Source organism: Littorina saxatilis, linkage group LG12 (genome assembly GCF_037325665.1).
Source record: "Littorina saxatilis isolate snail1 linkage group LG12, US_GU_Lsax_2.0, whole genome shotgun sequence".
Classification (NCBI taxonomy): domain Eukaryota; kingdom Metazoa; phylum Mollusca; class Gastropoda; order Littorinimorpha; family Littorinidae; genus Littorina; species Littorina saxatilis.
In genome coordinates this window covers 73,282,022-73,302,021 of record NC_090256.1, presented here as the reverse complement: position 1 = coordinate 73,302,021, position 20,000 = coordinate 73,282,022, and the positions used below count along the sequence as shown (strand labels likewise).

The 20,000-nt window shown below is 45.0% G+C and overlaps 1 protein-coding gene across 9 annotated transcripts in view; it reads left to right on the top strand.

Moving 5' to 3' along the window:
- Positions 1-20,000, top strand: part of LOC138983243 (RNA-binding motif, single-stranded-interacting protein 3-like) — a 196,585-nt gene that overhangs the window by 87,963 nt on the left and 88,622 nt on the right. For 2 of the 9 annotated variants that reach the window (XM_070356668.1, XM_070356667.1), the window contains exons 1-2: positions 7,539-8,135; positions 17,939-17,989. The exons of 3 other annotated variants lie outside the window; for them this stretch is intronic. In XM_070356668.1, the coding sequence (XP_070212769.1) occupies positions 8,106-8,135; positions 17,939-17,989 (81 nt within the window). In that variant the 5' untranslated portion in view covers positions 7,539-8,105. Of the gene's footprint in view, positions 1-7,538; positions 8,136-17,938; positions 17,990-20,000 lie in introns of those variants that run through there. 4 more of the 9 variants (XM_070356669.1, XM_070356677.1, XM_070356672.1 and 1 more) reach the window with 4 other exon arrangements.

Sequence of the window (20,000 nt, the reverse complement as noted above, 5' to 3'; positions counted from 1 at the left end):
CTAAGATATACCATCGACGCATTTCTTACACTTTCGAGGTAGCGTTGGTTGGGGGCACTATGACCTAGAACTGAAAGTACTGCAGTGTGTGTGTGTGTGTGTGTCAGTGTGTGTGTGTGTGTAATAGCGTGCATGCTTGTGTGTGTGTAATAGCGTGCGTGCTTGTGTGCGTGCGTGTTTGTCTGTCTGTTTTTCTGCGTGTCTGTCTGTGTGTGTGTGAGTAAATAGCTAAAAATAATGTTTAAATTCGCCTGCACAACTCTTACAATCAATCATGTATGGCTGTCTGCATAGATGTGTATAACACAGTCACATTCATTACGACAAAAAAAATGTGTATTCATATTCTCCATATGTACAGACGCATTATAGAAGAGTTTTGATCTCTCAGTACTCGCCCTTCAAAGTAGGATCATCATGCTGCAGGGGAAGTATCGAAAGCTCGTCAGTCATTGTGAAGGCACGCATCTTTTCCTGTTGTTCTGCTTATAAGCCAGCTAGATAGGAAACGACAGCGGTGGCCGCAACTCCGACATCTGTCGCTGGACATCCCCGTCCTATTGCTATTCCTGTGTCCTGTTGGCCACGGTACACGATATCGCAGTTTCACCAAAACGGGAAAAACTATTGCTATGGTGAAGGATGAATATCGTGATAGGTGCATAGCAATGGACTGTAGGCCTTTATTCATCTGAGTTTAGCAGGCGCGCAGAAACGATTTTTTTTCACTTTCAAGAACGGATAAACCCAGAGGAGAAGTATATCTTGATAGATGCATGATATCAATAGACATGATATCTTTAGTACATACACACGAAAATCATCGCAGCAGAGAATTCGCTGTTTCTTTCTTTCTTTATTTATTTGGTGTTTAACGTCGTTTTCAACCACGAAGGTTATATCGCGACGGGGAAAGGGGGGAGATGGGATAGAGCCACTTGTCAATTGTTTCTTGTTCACAAAAGCACTAATCAAAAATTTGCTCCAGGGGCTTGCAACGTAGTACAATATATTACCTCACTGGGTCGATGCATACCCTAATTATTGTATTAACCCCCAACCCTATGTTTTGTGTTAGCCTGCTAGCAGCCAGGTACCGCCTAAGAACCATCACACAAGAGTTTTCTGAATTCTTTGTCAAAGAACCACGAATAACAGAAACATAATTATCGGGTACAAAGGTTTAAACAAACTTTTGAAAAAAATGAGTTACCTCCCTTGCTAACTCCTGCTACAGGTGAACACTAGGCGCTGAACTGGCCGTACATTATAATAGAGGCTGTATTCAATAAAGGGGAAGTTCATAGATAGATTACCAAGATGACTTCTTCAAAAGGCTCTCGTTCAGCAAACGAGAAAAGTTATCTTTCCATGAAAGTGTTGATGTCTACAACATTTTGCCGTCCTGGACCTTACCTCCCCCGGCTGTTGCTGTGGTCGATGTGGTAACTTCCTTACTGAGAAATAAAATTCACCTCCACTCCAGATGTGCGCAGTTTTGTTCTCTATTGTGACGTTACGATCGAGAGTAAACTAGCACAAAGTTTGTTCGGTGCATACTCAGAGGGTTGAAGCTTGGGATCCAGAGCTCGGCTGACCTTAACATGTGTAGGTATTGACCGTAATATTTGTAGATAGACCGCGACGTTTGTAGGTAAAGGTAAAAAGGTAAATATATAGTTGACGCCTGCTGAAAACCCGAAGGTTAATAGGTTTAGGGGCATGTGCGGTCTATGACGTAACATTGATTGTCCTTCAATGAACTACCGTCGTAAAGGAACAATCTTTAAAACGTAATTTGTTCTCATTCGTCAAGGCTGAACGATATTTCCCAGACAACCGACCCTCTATACACGTATCTGATCAATGGCGGAAAACTTGCAGTGTTCAAAGTAAATTTTAAGGAGCTTATTGTCCGTCAGGTCTTAATTGCCTATATTGGACATGAATTGGTTTATACGATTCGAGTTTTACGCCCTCACGGCTTTTTGATGTATGCGTGTTTAGGTGGTATCAGCCATCTGCACTTATGGTAGAATGACCAAGATCTTTAACGTGCCATTGTGGTGACACGGGGGTGGGAGATGGATACCGTCTCTGGGTCTGCACATAAAGTTGACCCGTGTCCGTCCCGGCCCGGATTCGAACCAGCGACCTCTCGATCACAAGTCCAGTGCTCTACCACCTGAGCTACCCGGGCCCCCTGTGCAGTGTTCAGTCCCAACCTTGATCTTTATCAGTTCGAATCGTATCTTCAATGACGCATGAAGCGATGACGCAAACCTGAAGTGCCCGTGCCTGTCGCTTCCGTTAGTGATTTCCATCAACATTTAGTTACGAAGCAGTCTTGATAATATAAGAATAGAGGAAGAAGCAAACCGTCTTTATAGATCCTCAACAATCACACAATCATGTGTCAGATACTGCCCCAAGTCGGTCTTTATCTACTAGATAGGATAGACTTCCTCGAAGCATCAGGAAATGATTTTTATCTTGGGCAGTGTCCCATTGAAAATATGCGAGGCAGAATTAGTGCATGTTGTATATGACGTGGTTCCTGATTGAGTACACTAGCCTATATATATGTAGGATTTGAGGTCAGGAAATGAGAAATGTAAAATCATGATCGCTGGAATTCTGTCATGCACTTACAGTTTACTCCAGACCTTGTCTCCATAGTTCGCTAGAAAGATATTGTTGGTGGTTTTAAAATTATTATAATGACAGATTCGTGTGTGTGTGTGTGTGTGTGTGCGTGAGTGTGTGTATTGTGTATGTAGGGGGCGTTGTGTGTGTGTTTAGAGGCGGGGGGTGTGTGTGTGTGTACATGTGTGTGTGTGTGTGTGTGTGTGTGTGTGTGTGTGTGTGTGTGTGAACGTACAGTATTACTGTTCAGTTCCGGGGTTAGTGTGTCAAAGCAGGTAGACTCAGTGTGACAGGTCAAGGTGTGTGCAACATATAGGCTGGAGGCAGGTGTTGTATCGATTCCTTGCATGCTTCGATTGCATTTCTTTATAGTCATTTCACTGTCTCCTTGTCCCCGTGCAAAGAGGTTGAAGTAAGGAAGTTAGTATAACTATAAGCTTAGCTTGTTGTGTGGTCACAGTATTAATGTTTATATTAAACTCTACATGCCTCCCTGTATTTTGTTAATCCATTCTTGTTTAAAACAAGTAAGTAAGTTAATAAGTAAATATTTATTCTTCGGTTAAGATTTCGGTGTGATTACGGCATCTCTCTCTCTTTTCTCTTTCTCTCTTCTCTCTCTCTCTCTCTCTCTCTCTCTCTCTCTCTCGCTCTCTCTCTCTCTCTCTCTCTCTCTCTCTCTCTCTCTCTCTCTCTCTCTCTCTCTCTCTCTCTCTCTCTCTCTCTCTCTCTCTCGCTGCATGTTTAAGTCTGGGCGTGGCTCATTTTTTGTCCTAAAGACCCCCCCCATAAGTTGACCCAAACATATTAATATAAATGCATGCATCTTCTGACGCCTGTGGGCCGTTGCTTCATCGTTTATTAGACAATACAAGTGTATCAACCCCTTCACAAAATCCGGTCAAGGGCAAACTGCGATGATCCCAATTTTAACTGTTTCACCGTCGTCCCACTGAATAGATGTGCCCCTCGCTTTGAAAGACTCCACGAGATATTTGAACCCCTCCCTCCCCCTTTACACAAATAACACTTCAAGCACAAGTTGGGAGGGGACGCGGTTACCAGCGGGGTGACAAGATAAGCGGGGGGTGGAAGAGGGAGGGGGGAGAGTAAGTGGGTGGAAGTTTGGGTGGATTGTTGGGTGGGTGAGAAGAGACAGAGAGAGAGAGAGAGAGAGAGAGAGAGAGAGAGGGGGGGCAGACAGACGGACAGACACACACAGACACACAGACACACACACAAACACAGAAAGAACTTGAGCTCAATACTTTATTTCTATCAGAGTATGGGTGAGGGTGAGGGAGAGGGAGAGGGGGGGGGGGGGTAGGTCGAGAAAAAAACACGTTCAAACATCGCGAACAGGATGAGAGAGAGAGAGACAGAAACAGAGAGAGAGAGAGAGAGAGAGAGACAGACAGACAGACAGACAGACAGAAACAGAGAGAGAGAGACACACAGAGAGAGAGAGAAAAACAGAGAGAGAGAGAGACAGAAACAGAGAGAGAGCGAGAGAGAGACAGAAAAACAGAGCAACAGAGCAACAGAGAGACAAACAGAGAGGGAAGGGGGACGAGAGGGGGTTAGCATAAGAGATTGTCACAACAAGTAGTGGTTTTGTCTGTCGCGAGAAAAGCTATCAGCGCAGAGTGGGGTGGCACAAAACAATGCCATTGTGCGTCCAACAAGGAGTTTGACAGGTCACAGACTGCTGTCTTTTCTCCGCACTTTCGTCGCTACTTCCCTCCTCCTCCGTCTCTCGTTTCCAATAGACACTTGACTTCATTCGTGAGGGGTAGCATAATTTATCGTCCTTTATGGTTTATTGCGACGAAAGTTTGTTATTTTACTGCAAACTTCGGAAAGACGGTAGTGAGTTGACGGTGTGATGTATGGGCAGAAGGAGAAAGAGAGATAGGGGAAGGGCTCCTAATATGGACCGGCTCCTTATATGGACCACCACCAACTAACGGCGCTAGAGCGCTCAAAAAAGTTGTATTCGCTGTATTCACCCTCTTTTGGATAACTTGCACATGTCAAAACAGTTGCAGAAACACAAATCTCAAAACCGTTAGGCTTTTTCTCTTTTTTCACTTTTGGCAGCGCTCACTCTAAATGTGCCGCCTAAAACGGACTCGTTTCTGTCTACAGCCAAAGCTTTTATCAAACAGAAATGGCTATATATGACAGCTAAAACCGTATTTGTTACATTTTAGCAGTGTTGACCCCGAGTTTCTTCTGCAAACAAAAAATAATAGCAAAATCTCAAAGTATGTGCGAGTCCCCTAATATGGACCACCTTCAACAAATCGAAGAAAATAAAAGCTAAAGGCTATTTTCATTAATTCATTAAGAAGCTTGCTGGTAATAACCTATAACTAGCCCTCAAGATTTAAAAAAAATGCAACGAAAAGTCTTCTTTTCGTGGAAGTTGATAATTTAACTTATTTTCACTCTGTTTTTGATAAGCTTCTTTAGTTTCCTGGTGTTCAAATAATGCTCTCATCAACTCGAAACAGATAAATCTAGAGCATATTTTAATTAGGCTGACTTGTACACTAAGTTGTATCATGTTATTTTGAAATATAGGGGGCTTTTTACAGTGATTCGTGAAGGCCGCTTCACTGGGTCCATATTAGGCGCCCAGGCTCCTAATATGGACCCTTTGTGATTTTTTCTGTATTTAATTTTTGCTGAATGTGTATCAAAGCTATGTTACTCTAATTAGGCCTAACGGTTAAACTAAGAAAGAAGGACTATCAAACACAAAATGAAACTTCTTTGCACGAAAACAAGCTAGTTATCAGCAATAAACAAAAAGTGGTCCATATTAGGGGCCCTTCCCCTAATTTGAATCAGAGCATGAACAACACTGACGTTTATTAGATAGCATACATTTTGGTTTGCGTGTTTCCATAACCTATTTGTTCGTTAGTCAGATCTTGTCACCGTTAAAGGAAGAAGACTAGGTAGTGTCGGGTTTAGACCAGTCTTGATGTCGCCCGATGCAAGGGACACAACCGAGAACACCAAACCAAGGGAGACGATAGAGTGACGCCGGAGGGAGGGAAACAGGTGGGCAAAAACGTGCTGGATTTCAGCCCTTCATACTCACTTTCACGCCGTTACACAGCTGGTCAGCTCCCCTGTCACGCCGTGTCACAGCTGGTCAGCTCCCCTGTCACGCCGTGTCGAGTCCTGTAGTTAAATGGTACCCCTGTTAAGGGTTATTGATTTTCAGCCTCAACAGATTTGGGTGTATTTGGTGGCATTGTTTTGCTAATCGAGCGTGGCGAGAACTTGATGACAATCCGCACCAGCTGGGTGTACAGTATATATCCTCTAGCTGTATTTTCTGATGTAGGATCGCTTTCTGTACACGTGGTTGAGGTTTTCCTTAGAAGTGTATGTGTGTTTTGGGGGAAGGGGGGCGTGATGTGTGTGTGTGTGTGTCTCTCTCTCTCTCTCTGTCTCTGTCTCTGTCTCTGTCTCTGTCTCTCTGTCTCTGTCTCTCTCTCTCTCTCTCTCTCTCTCTCTCTCTCTCTCTATCGTGTGAGCGCGCGGACGCATGCACACTTTCTAATTGGTAAAGAGAGGTGTGTAAACCTGTTGCTTCAAGTGTTTTTATGAGCAACAATCGTTCCCTCTTCCCCCCCCCCCCACACACACACTCTTTCGCTCTCGTTCTTTTAACATTGTGCAGATAGTTTGCGTGGGTTAACACAACAATGGCATTGTGTCAGACTGAAGTAGGACAACAAAAACCAGGACTGAAAAAGAATTCGCAGAAAGAACAGTCGCAAGAAAAACAGGTGAACAAAAGCAGAAAGGTGATAGGCGCATAGCTAAGTGTGGTATGCACTAAAACTTCCGGTATTCGGTAGTGGTAAAACGTGGTGTGGGATGGTATGGTGACAGTAAAACTAACAGAAAAACAAGGGGGGGGGGGGAGGGCAGAGGGGAGTTGGGGTAAAGCTTCTTGCGGGGTAGTGACGGTAAAAGTAAATTCAAGAAATCAGAGTAGGCCTTACGACAACCGAAGGAGATAGCAAGAAAGAGAAATAACAGCGAGAGAGAAAGAGGTAAGGGCGGTGTATATCAAAACGATGTCACCTTGAATCAAAGCCAGGGGGGGGGAGGGAACCTGGAATTGCCACGAGATAGATAGCAATCCACGGGACAATAGCGAAGGAGGGAGAAAGGAATTTCGTGCCACGACACAGCTGAGATAGCTAGCGACAAGACAGGAGGGGAGGGGAGACGGAGGGCGAGAGTTGAGGTAACACGCATTAACCGGCCCGTAACGACAAAACGCACACACCTGTCGCTCTCACCCCGTCTCTGGCACCGTTCTGGTTGCCAGGGAAACGGCAGCTTCAGGGTCCGGGTCCGTTGCGACGGAAACTTGCCGGTGCCAGAAAGTTTGGAAAGGACAGATTTGACAAGCTTGAAAACACGGGGGGGTTGTCCCTCAGCTGGTGTTGATGTGTCGCACTGACAGTGTTAAACGAGGTATGGTGAACGAGGGGAAGGGGAGGGGGAGAGAGGAGAGGGGGGGAGGGGGTGAGAGGAGGGGGGGGGGGAGTGAGATAGATAGGGGGCGGGGTCCGCTCTCAGGTGACGGCTCTGATCTATGTAGACTTGTAGACTTGCAAAGCGGGCGACCCATGAGGGCCTCAGACCTGCTCGTACCCCCCTCCCCCCTCCGCCCTCTCTCGCTGCCACCCCTTCCACCCTTTCCCTTTTTCTGTCACAGGTTGTGATTGCTCTCCCCTCCTACCCCCCCCCCCCCCTCTCCTTTCCTCCTCGCTTGTCCCCATACCTGTAGAGCGAGTGAGGGAGCGGAGGGCCTGTAGGTAAAAACAGCCAGCCATATCTCAGCCCCACTTGTAGACTCACGCATACCTCAGTGAAAGGGAACACACGGCGAAAGTAGTACAGCACTTGTAGTGAAGCAAGAGAGAGAGAGAAAGAAAGAAGAAGAGGGAGAGAGAGAGAGCTGGAGAGTTTAGTCCACTACCACCACCACCTCCACCACTACCAGCACAGATATACTGTCGTATACTACACTACACAGGGCCCAGCAAATCAGTCAGTCTTCTCCTCTTCCTTCCGATCAGGGCCAAGTCAGTTGCGAGTGAGTCTCCTGTCATTGCGAGCGACTGCAGTCAGTGGTAGGACTTTAGTGACAGCGCTTTTACCAGTGAATTGAACATCGTATAGTTCAGCGGTAGAAGAGAAGTGTTGTGCGCTGTGGTAGAAGTGACTGACACAACTTCCCGAAAACTTCGCTTCATCCGCATTGTGTGAGCTTAACTGGCTGTAGTAGTGTTTTAGTAGTGTCATTCACTGGACCTGTTGTGGTGCGGTCTGTGCTGTGTGTTGTGTCGTCGTTGTCGTTTGCTGTTGACCATTCTATCCTCCTCCTTCCCCTCCGGTCTCCACGCCCACCTCGCCTTGCTATGACGGCTCTGTGGACCCTGGACGCGCATGTAAGACTGACCACCATGGAGTTTTTTTTAATTAATTACTTTTTTTTCAACAACTGTCACACTTTGCTTTTGTCGTTTTGGAAGGATATTTTGTTTGTTTGATCGATTTTCATGTTTTGTCGTTTTATCGTTTACTGTACGGTGTGTGTGGTTCCATGTGCGTTTGTTCCTTCTTGTGAATGTTTGTTGGTATGTGTGTAGCAGGTTTGTTTTGTTTGTTTGCTTATTCGTTTGTTTGTTCATTCTTAAGGAGGGTTTTGTTTGCTAGGAAATTCAGTTTGTGTAATTATTTGCCTATAGTTTCCCTTTGAAGCTTGAATACCGTAAATTTGTATTTTTGTGTGTGAAATTGTTGACTTTTCTTCAAGTTTGTTTTGTTTTAATCCTCCTCTACCCTGAAATGAGAAAACTAAGTCAACAGGTGGCGGATGTCACAGTTATCTTTTTCTTTATCGCCACCTGACAACACAGACAATTCGCACCTGTAAGAACACTCGTGTTTTCTGAAACAACTCAAAGCTCCTAATTGTTTTAAATGAGCTCACGATCGAATTCGCTTTCAAAGAATTGTGACACAATGACTTGGCCAGTACATGTACAACGCAGAGAAAGCAGGACATCGGACCACGAGGCGTTCGACACTTTATCTTTGCGTCCAAACTGTTGCAAGCCTTGTCAGTCAGTGTCACGGATTCTGTCACCAATCCCTGACACACTAACTGACTACTCTGGCCCTGACACAATTCGTACACGCACACACTCGCCCACACCGCACACACCCTTCTGCGGTTTCCTTGTCTTCTGACAACCTTTTGTTTCTGCATTTCTGTGGTTTTGTTGTTTCGCTTCTCTCGAGTGTTTGTAGAAGAGCTTTAGGGTCTGGGACGCTTGCTTCGTTTGGCTTCCGTGTAGTGTCGGTAAGCCCGAAATGTAATGTACTGTTTCCACGATCTTTTGTTTGTGTCTGTCATTTGCTTTGTTGTTTTAGCGTGTTAAGTCTTGCGGTTTTAGTGTAATGTGTGATCTAAACCTGTGAGTGTGTGTGTGTGTGTGTGTGTGTGTGTGTGTGTGTGATGGGGGGAGGGAGGGGGTGGCACACACACACACACACACACACACACACAAGCTCTCTTGCTTTCTCTTTCACACATACACCCGCCCCCCCCCCTAAACCACCCCTAATGTGCTTCAGTAAACCATATTAATTAAGTCACTTGACGAAAGTACACGCACATCCAAAGACAAACTCTGCTGGTGTCTAAACGGGAAGGCAAAACAGGTAGATTGCTACGGCAGGAGTGGAGGTTACAGTTTTTTTTGCCCAGCTTGTTGTTTTTGCTCATTACCCCAGGTGTATGTATACCTTTTCGCTCCAAGCACTGCAATGCGCGCATGTATACGGGGGAGGCTCTGTTTACTTTTGCTGCCTTGTTTGCATGTTCATGCTGGCACACAGTTGTTCCAACGCTGAGGGTTTTTTCTTGTACTTTCTGTTTCAGCTGTCCACTTTGGGGTGGCTTATTTTGTAACTGAATGCACACAGCTATTGTGTGTACCTGTAGGGAACATTTCTGGTCCGATGTAAATTTTTCTTTGAATTTTTGGTTCATTGTAAATGTATGTTTAAGTTTTTAGTTCGGTGTTAATTTGGTGTACATTTTTTGGTTCGATGTAAATTTCTGAGTACATGTTTGGTTCGGTGTAAATTTCTGGTTCAGTGTAAGTTTCTTTACACATGCATTTTTGGTTCAGCGTTACAGTGGATGTTTGTGTGTTACGTAAAGAAGAAGTGTTTCTTCATCACCGTAATCTATAGCTAGACACTGACACACTACCTCGTTGGTTAAATCATTCTCTCTGACAATGAATGGGTCAAGTTGTAAAGATGACCTCACATTTTTTATCTCGGGCGGCCATAATGTGTGGCGTGGGTAAAGTGTGTGTGAATAGTATACAGGACACACCACGCTAATAAGGACATACATTCAGACAGACTGACACAATCACACGCACGCAAACAAGCAAGCACGCGCGCGCCACACACACACACAAACAAACAAACACAGGCCTAAACTATCACCCACACACACTCATCGCATTCAACACATTTCTTCCTCTCGACATCATTATACCTGTACAACACTCCTTTCCAGGGGTCCTGATTTGGCCTATTATGGTCCGCTGGACCCGAAAAGCAACAGCTAACTAACTAATCCTTTCCATCCAATTTTTTTCTCGCTCACAAAGTACAATGGAGCCCACCCCCATCAAGACATTTTTGTTATGTTCTGTTCATGACCTCTGTAAAATATACCTCCATTTAAAAACTCCATATTAGTTATGATCTGACCCCTCCCCCCCCCCCCCAAGCTATTTGGGGGTCTTAAAAAGGGGTTCCACTGTAAAATCGCCGTTTTCTCACTCCTTGAGGTATTCGGGGTTTGTCGCTACGTGCCGGGAGGGGGGTCGGGGGCGCCGACAGTCACGCACCTGTTGGTTGTGACACTATTCTTCTCTCCACGTACCTGGCGACAAAGCTTGCACTTTTTTCTTCACACCATTGTTTTGTGAAGAGAAAGACTCAGGTTACTGGCTACAGCAGCGATTTATATGACTGTATGTTTCTTTGTTCTTATAGCTTTTTTCTAGTGCGTTTAAGTTCAAGTTAGTTGTTCGTCCCAAAAAGGAGTGTCCCCCCCCCCCCCCCCCCCTAGTTAGTTTACTTTAAACAAACCAATTAAATGCTGCATTCTGGGAAACAAAAAGTAGCGAACTGTTGTTTGTTGGTAACGACATTCCTTGTACACTCCTAGTGTATTTCGTACACTCCTAGTGTATGTCGTACCTGGGAATGACACCGTTGTGCTTTTCAAACGGAGTACGGAAAGAATTACGTGAAAGCTCAAGAAAAATGGGATCGTGAGAAGATTTTCTCTCCGCCCAAACTGTTGAGTCTCTTTTCTTGACACACAATTTCTAAGTGTTTCGCGACCCTCAAAGTTGCTGAAATTGTCTTATCGGTATAGAGGGTGCGCAGTTGAGAGCTTCAGCTTGTGTGAAAGCTTGTTTAATTCATTTAAAAGTACAGTGGAACCTAAGCTCTTCAGTCCAAGGGCTTGAGGTGTTACAGACGCAGAGGAGAAAAAAAAGACAAGGCACAAGATTATCTTTGAAAATAAGTGAAAGGTTAATTGTGGGCGAGAGTGAACAGCGAGATGTTTTGTGCGAGGGTGTACAATAAGTGAAAGGTTAATTGTGGGCGAGAGTGAACAGCGAGATGTTTTGTGCGAGGGTGCACAATAAGTGAAAGGTTAATTGTGGGCGAGAGTGAACAGCGAGATGTTTTGTGCGAGGGTGTACAATAAGTGAAAGGTTAATTGTGGGCGAGAGTGAACAGCGAGATGTTTTGTGCGAGGGTGCACAATAAGTGAAAGGTTAATTGTGGGCGAGAGTGAACAGCGAGATGTTTTGTGCGAGGGTGTACAATAAGTGAAAGGTTAATTGTGGGCGAGAGTGAACAGCGAGATGTTTTGTGCGAGGGTGTACAATAAGTGAAAGGTTGATTGTGGGCGAGAGTGAAGAGCGAGATGTTTTGTGCGAGGGTGTACAATAAGTGAAAGGTTAATTGTGGGCGAGAGTGAACAGCGAGATGTTTTGTGCGAGGGTGTACAATAAGTGAAAGGTTAATTGTGGGCGAGAGTGAACAGCGAGATGTTTTGTGCGAGGGTGTACAATAAGTGAAAGGTTAATTGTGGGCGAGAGTGAACAGTGAGATGTTTTGTGCGAGGGTGTACAATAAGTGAAAGGTTAATTGTGGGCGAGAGTGAACAGCGAGATGTTTTGTGCGAGGGTGTACAATAAGTGAAAGGTTAATTGTGGGCGAGAGTGAACAGCGAGATGTTTTGTGCGAGGGTGTACAATAAGTGAAAGGTTAATTGTGGGCGAGAGTGAACAGCGAGATGTTTTGTGCGAGGGTGTACAATAAGTGAAAGGTTAATTGTGGGCGAGAGTGAAGAGCGAGATGTTTTGTGCGAGGGTGCACAATAAGTGAAAGGTTAATTGTGGGCGAGAGTGAAGAGCGAGATGTTTTGTGCGAGGGTGTACAATAAGTGAAAGGTTAATTGTGGGCGAGAGTGAACAGCGAGATGTTTTGTGCGAGGGTGTACAATAAGTGAAAGGTTGATTGTGGGCGAGAGTGAAGAGCGAGATGTTTTGTGCGAGGGTGTACAATAAGTGAAAGGTTAATTGTGGGCGAGAGTGAACAGCGAGATGTTTTGTGCGAGGGTGTACAATAAGTGAAAGGTTAATTGTGGGCGAGAGTGAACAGCGAGATGTTTTGTGCGAGGGTGTACAATAAGTGAAAGGTTAATTGTGGGCGAGAGTGAACAGCGAGATGTTTTGTGCGAGGGTGTACAATAAGTGAAAGGTTAATTGTGGGCGAGAGTGAAGAGCGAGATGTTTTGTGCGAGGGTGCACAATAAGTGAAAGGTTAATTGTGGGCGAGAGTGAACAGCGAGATGTTTTGTGCGAGGGTGTACAATAAGTGAAAGGTTAATTGTGGGCGAGAGTGAACAGCGAGATGTTTTGTGCGAGGGTGTACAATAAGTGAAAGGTTAATTGTGGGCGAGAGTGAACAGCGAGATGTTTTGTGCGAGGGTGTACAATAAGTGAAAGGTTAATTGTGGGCGAGAGTGAACAGCGAGATGTTTTGTGCGAGGGTGTACAATAAGTGAAAGGTTAATTGTGGGCGAGAGTGAACAGCGAGATGTTTTGTGCGAGGGTGTACAATAAGTGAAAGGTTAATTGTGGGCGAGAGTGAACAGCGAGATGTTTTGTGCGAGGGTGTACAATAAGTGAAAGGTTAATTGTGGGCGAGAGTGAACAGCGAGATGTTTTGTGCGAGGGTGTACAATAAGTGAAAGGTTAATTGTGGGCGAGAGTGAACAGCGAGATGTTTTGTGCGAGGGTGTACAATAAGTGAAAGGTTAATTGTGGGCGAGAGTGAACAGCGAGATGTTTTGTGCGAGGGTGTACAATAAGTGAAAGGTTAATTGTGGGCGAGAGTGAAGAGCGAGATGTTTTGTGCGAGGGTGTACAATAAGTGAAAGGTTGATTGTGGGCGAGAGTGAAGAGCGAGATGTTTTGTGCGAGGGTGTACAATAAGTGAAAGGTTAATTGTGGGCGAGAGTGAACAGCGAGATGTTTTGTGCGAGGGTGTACAATAAGTGAAAGGTTAATTGTGGGCGAGAGTGAACAGCGAGATGTTTTGTGCGAGGGTGTACAATAAGTGAAAGGTTAATTGTGGGCGAGAGTGAACAGCGAGATGTTTTGTGCGAGGGTGCACAATAAGTGAAAGGTTAATTGTGGGCGAGAGTGAACAGCGAGATGTTTTGTGCGAGGGTGTACAATAAGTGAAAGGTTAATTGTGGGCGAGAGTGAACAGCGAGATGTTTTGTGCGAGGGTGTACAATAAGTGAAAGGTTAATTGTGGGCGAGAGTGAAGAGCGAGATGTTTTGTGCGAGGGTGTACAATAAGTGAAAGGTTAATTGTGGGCGAGAGTGAAGAGCGAGAAGTTTTGTGCGAGGGTGTACAATAAGTGAAAGGTTAATTGTGGGCGAGAGTGAAGAGCGAGATGTTTTGTGCGAGGGTGTACAATAAGTGAAAGGTTAATTGTGGGCGAGAGTGAACAGCGAGATGTTTTGTGCGAGGGTGCACAATAAGTGAAAGGTTAATTGTGGGCGAGAGTGAACAGCGAGATGTTTTGTGCGAGGGTGTACAATAAGTGAAAGGTTAATTGTGGGCGAGAGTGAACAGCGAGATGTTTTGTGCGAGGGTGTACAATAAGTGAAAGGTTAATTGTGGGCGAGAGTGAACAGCGAGATGTTTTGTGCGAGGGTGTACAATAAGTGAAAGGTTAATTGTGGGCGAGAGTGAACAGCGAGATGTTTTGTGCGAGGGTGTACAATAAGTGAAAGGTTAATTGTGGGCGAGAGTGAAGAGCGAGATGTTTTGTGCGAGGGTGTACAATAAGTGAAAGGTTAATTGTGGGCGAGAGTGAACAGTGAGATGTTTTGTGCGAGGGTGTACAATAAGTGAAAGGTTAATTGTGGGCGAGAGTGAACAGCGAGATGTTTTGTGCGAGGGTGTACAATAAGTGAAAGGTTAATTGTGGGCGAGAGTGAACAGCGAGAAGTTTTGTGCGAGGGTGTACAATAAGTGAAAGGTTAATTGTGGGCGAGAGTGAACAGCGAGATGTTTTGTGCGAGGGTGTACAATAAGTGAAAGGTTAATTGTGGGCGAGAGTGAACAGCGAGATGTTTTGTGCGAGGGTGTACAATAAGTGAAAGGTTAATTGTGGGCGAGAGTGAAGAGCGAGAAGTTTTGTGCGAGGGTGTACAATAAGTGAAAGGTTAATTGTGGGCGAGAGTGAAGAGCGAGAAGTTTTGTGCGAGGGTGTACAATAAGTGAAAGGTTAATTGTGGGCGAGAGTGAAGAGCGAGATGTTTTGTGCGAGGGTGTACAATAAGTGAAAGGTTAATTGTGGGCGAGAGTGAACAGCGAGATGTTTTGTGCGAGGGTGTACAATAAGTGAAAGGTTAATTGTGGGCGAGAGTGAACAGCGAGATGTTTTGTGCGAGGGTGTACAATAAGTGAAAGGTTAATTGTGGGCGAGAGTGAACAGCGAGATGTTTTGTGCGAGGGTGTACAATAAGTGAAAGGTTAATTGTGGGCGAGAGTGAACAGCGAGATGTTTTGTGCGAGGGTGTACAATAAGTGAAAGGTTAATTGTGGGCGAGAGTGAAGAGCGAGATGTTTTGTGCGAGGGTGTACAATAAGTGAAAGGTTAATTGTGGGCGAGAGTGAACAGCGAGATGTTTTGTGCGAGGGTGTACAATAAGTGAAAGGTTAATTGTGGGCGAGAGTGAACAGCGAGATGTTTTGTGCGAGGGTGTACAATAAGTGAAAGGTTAATTGTGGGCGAGAGTGAACAGCGAGATGTTTTGTGCGAGGTTAATTGTGGGCGAGAGTGAACAGCGAGATGTTTTGTGCGAGGGTGTACAATAAGTGAAAGGTTAATTGTGGGCGAGAGTGAACAGCGAGATGTTTTGTGCGAGGGTGTACAATAAGTGAAAGGTTAATTGTGGGCGAGAGTGAAGAGCGAGATGTTTTGTGCGAGGGTGTACAATAAGTGAAAGGTTAATTGTGGGCGAGAGTGAAGAGCGAGATGTTTTGTGCGAGGGTGTACAATAAGTGAAAGGTTAATTGTGGGCGAGAGTGAACAGCGAGATGTTTTGTGCGAGGGTGTACAATAAGTGAAAGGTTAATTGTGGGCGAGAGTGAAGAGCGAGATGTTTTGTGCGAGGGTGTACAATAAGTGAAAGGTTAATTGTGGGCGAGAGTGAAGAGCGAGATGTTTTGTGCGAGGGTGTACAATAAGTGAAAGGTTAATTGTGGGCGAGAGTGAACAGCGAGATGTTTTGTGCGAGGGTGTACAATAAGTGAAAGGTTAATTGTGGGCGAGAGTGAACAGCGAGATGTTTTGTGCGAGGGTGTACAATAAGTGAAAGGTTAATTGTGGGCGAGAGTGAAGAGCGAGATGTTTTGTGCGAGGGTGTACAATAAGTGAAAGGTTAATTGTGGGCGAGAGTGAACAGCGAGATGTTTTGTGCGAGGGTGTACAATAAGTGAAAGGTTAATTGTGGGCGAGAGTGAACAGCGAGATGTTTTGTGCGAGGGTGCACAATAAGCTGGTACGTGTCTCGTTGTCCCATACTGCACAAGGACACGTCCTTTTGCACGTCGTCTGCTCAAAGAAAGTCTTTCAGGGGGTTGTCTCTGTTTTGCGCTTGTCTTATCTCTCTGACTTTCTTGTGACTGAAACGGCTAGTGCGACGCCGCATCTACAGACACACTTGTCCTCTACAACCAGCAAACAACCCTCAAAAATCCCTCACTTTTCCAACAATCCTTTGAACGAATGTTGCCCACTAAATGTTACCTGCTTAGTATGTGAAACATGTGTCGCGGCTAGCCTTTAGGCAACAGTTTTGACCAAGCCTCCTTCCCCACCCCCCTCTCCTGCCCAGCCCCCCCCCCTCTTCAAATCCCCCCCATCTTTGCCAAGCTGGGTCGTTGCAGGTAGAATGTCACGGGCTAGGGAGGAAGACCTTTAGGGTCCGATGGAGAGTCCCCCCGACTTCTCCGAGATCTCGTTGGTATGCTTCGGCCCTTCGTCTCCCTCGTTTTCTCGCCTCGCTAGCAAATGTCACATAAACTCAACAGTTTCTTTTTTGGTAGGGTTGGGATGGGGGGGGTGGGGGGTAGGGGGGGTAGGAGGAGGGTGGTGAGGGTTTGTCGTGCCCTTTTCATTCGCTTCAGTTCATGTAACTAAGTCATTTGTTTTCGGGTGTTGTTTGTTTAACATCTGGTAGTATTGTGCTGTATTAGTGATGCAATGGTTGTTGTGTTTGCCTTTTTGTTTTGTTGTTGTTGTAGCGTTTTTTGAATGGTCAAATAGAGAGAGAGAGAGAGAGAGAGAGAGAGAGAGAGAGAGAGAGAGAGAGAGAGAGAGAGAGAGAGAGAGAGAGAGAGAGAGAGAGACGCAGATAATTTATTCAATAGGCCATAGCCCCTTTTGAAGGAGTGTGAACAAATGGTTAACGTTGCAAATAATGTAACTCATCAGGTGCAAAAAAGGTACAACATAATACTCGCACAACACTACAGATTAAAACATACATTGCACGTTATTTAACTAAGAGGTTACAACATCTCTTAATTTAAAGGCTTTATACAAATACAAGGATACATTTCTAACAACAGTTTCTTGAGGTGAAGCCAGGAGCAAGCTGAGTCTAAAAGTGCTTGGGTTTCTATAATATTTAAATGGGATACATTTTTCTCTTAATCTGTTGGACAACACAAAACAAAATGGACTTCATCTTCTTGCTTTACTTTACAAAGGGGACATATTAACTGAGAGAGAGAGAGAGAGAGAGAGAGACAGAGACAGAGACAGAGAGAGAGAGAGAGAGAGAGACAGACAGAGAGAGAGAGACAGAGAAATAGAGACAGAGAAATAGAGACAGAGAGAGAGAGAGGTCCAGCAAACTATTGCAGCCCAGGGCAGTCTGGTGCCATGTCAGGGCTAATGAATCGCTCCCCTGTGGGCTGACCACTCCAAACATCTGGTCAGTCTGGCGTGCGTAGCTGTGGACTGCTCTCAGCCCTCGGACACAATCAGTGCCGACAGCAGGAGATCACCAGCTGCACAGATCGATAGGCACTAGATTCTGTTGTGTGATTTTAGTCTGTCTGTTGTGTCTGTCTGTTGTGTGTCTGTATGGATGTTTCTGACTCTCTGTCTGTCTACTTGTCCCGCCTCCCTTTCTCTCTCGGTTTCTCTATTTCTGTTTCTCGTTCTCTCTCCAACCCAAAAGGTCTGTCTGTCTGTCTGTCTGTCTGTCTCTGCCTCTTCTCTCTCTCTCTGTTTCGTTCACTCTCTATGTTTCGCTCTCTCTCTCTCTCTTTTTCTCTCTCTCTCTTTCTCTCTCTCCAACACACACTATCTGTCTGTCTGCATGCCTATTGCTCTCTCTCTTTGTATCATTTCAAACTTATTTGGGATTTAAAAAAAAAAAGTGTTTCTGTTGTACTTCAATTTTTTTATTTTAATTTTGGAACGTTGGCAGTCTCTTTGTTTTTGGATTTGTTTGTTTGTTTGTTTGTTTGTTTGTTTTGTGGGTAGGTTGTTTGCTCAAGGTTTCTCATTCTCGCTATTCCTTCTCTGTGTGTTTTGTAGCAAGGACTAGCTGTAAGACAGGACTCCATGGACCTGTGCTACTACCCTTCGGTAATAAAGCTTTTACAGTTCCAGCTCTCTCTCTCTCTCTCTCTCTCTCTCTCTCTCTCTCTCTCTCTCTTTCTCTCTCTCTCACTCTCTCTCTCTCTCTCTCTCTCTCTCTCTCTCTCTCTCTCTCTCTCTCTCTCTCTCTCTCTCTCTCTGTCTGTCTTTCTCCCCCTCTCTGTCTCTCTCTGTCTCTCTCTGTCTGTCTCTATCTCTCTGTCTCTTGCTCTCTCTCTCTGTCTCTTGCTCTCTGTCTCTCTCTCTCTCTATGTCTCTCTGTCTCTTGCTTTCTCTCTCACTCTCTGTTTCTCCCTCACTCTCTCCATCACATATTCTCTGTCTGTCTGCCTATCTGTCTGTCTGTCAGTCTGTCTGTTTGTTGCATGCTCTCTCTGTCTCTGTCTTCGTCTCTGGCTGTCTGGCTGGCTGGCTGTTTGTCTGTGTCTGTCTGTGTGTGTGTGTCTCTCTCTCTCTCTCTCTCTCTATCTATCTATCTATCTATCTATCTATCTATCTATCTATCTATCTATCTCTCTCTCTCTCTCTCTCTCTCTCTCTCTCTCTCTCTCTCTCTCTCTCTTATCAAAACAAAAGAGCAAGAGAAAGACATGGGGGTGGTGGAGGGCGTGAGAATCAGAAGGAAGAGGGTGGAGGGATCGTCGGTCAGTATTACTGACTGACCTTGCCTTCAGAAAGCGGTGGCGATGTGACTTTGATGCCATGACTTGTGTCCGGTCATTCTGTCCTAATCCTTGATCCCCTTGCAAAAGTCCGTCTTGCTCTGCTGGTCAGTCCTGCCCCAATTTGGTTTTTTAGTTTAAGACATCAAGATTTGTTTGCAGCTAGGCTTTACCCAACTGGGCGGACCTCTGTCGTAGTGCTCTGAGAGAGAGAGAGAGAGAGAGAGAGAGAGAGAGAGAGAGAGAGAGAGAGAGAGAGAGAGAGAGAATGGGGGGGGGGGGGGGAACAATCTGACATCATGAATAACGTTTGTTTGTAGGGCAAAAAAGGAGTAGAGGGAGGGAGACAGAATACATTTGGTTTTCAAAATCATGGTAATGAAAATGTCGCCAATAAATATTTCGCTTGAGAGAGAGAGAGAGAGAGAGAGAGAGAGAGAGGGGGGGGGGGGTATAATTCGCTTCACAAAGCGAAGTAAGAAAATCAGAGGGAGAGAAAACTCGCCTTACGAAAACGATGTGAGAGAATCTGCCAACGACAAAAGGGGACGGCTGCTGACTTGAATAGGGCGATTTTCTGAAATATGACACCAGCAAAATAACATTCTTTTGCATGCAAATTATCTCGGCGAGGGCAAAGACGGGCTTGTTTGCGTGTACATCATTCTACGCTGCTTCAGACCACGCCCCTTTTCCTCTTTTACTCCTCCACACCCCCCCATCCCCAGCCGCCCCCCCCCCCCCCCCCCCCCTGCTTCTTGTCCCCATGTATCTCGCTCAGTTTCTAGATGAAAGCTTATGCCAAAGTAGTCAGGTAACCTACACCCGGGGTATTCGAGCTTGGGGTAGAAGCTGGGAAGGAATACTTAAAAACAAGTCGCGTAAGGCGAAAATACAACATTTAGTCAAGTAGCTGTCGAACTCACAGAATGAAACTGAACGCAATGCAACGCAGCAAGACCGTATACTCGTAGCATCGTCAGTCCACTGCTCACGGCAAAGGCAGTGAAATTGACAAGAAGAGCGGGGTAGTAGTTGCGCTGAGAATGATAGCACGCTTTTCTGTACCTCTCTTCGTTTTAACTTTCTGAGCGTGTTTTTAATCCAAACATATCATATCTATATGTTTTTGGAATCAGGAACCGACAAGGAATAAGGTGAAAGTGTTTTTAAATTGATTTCGACAAATTAATTTTGATCATAATTTTTATATATTTAATTTTCAGAGCTTGTTTTTAATTCAAATATAACATATTTATATGTTTTTGGAATCAGCAAATGATGGAGAATAAGATGAACGTAAATTTGGATCGTTTTATAAAAAAAATATTTTTTTT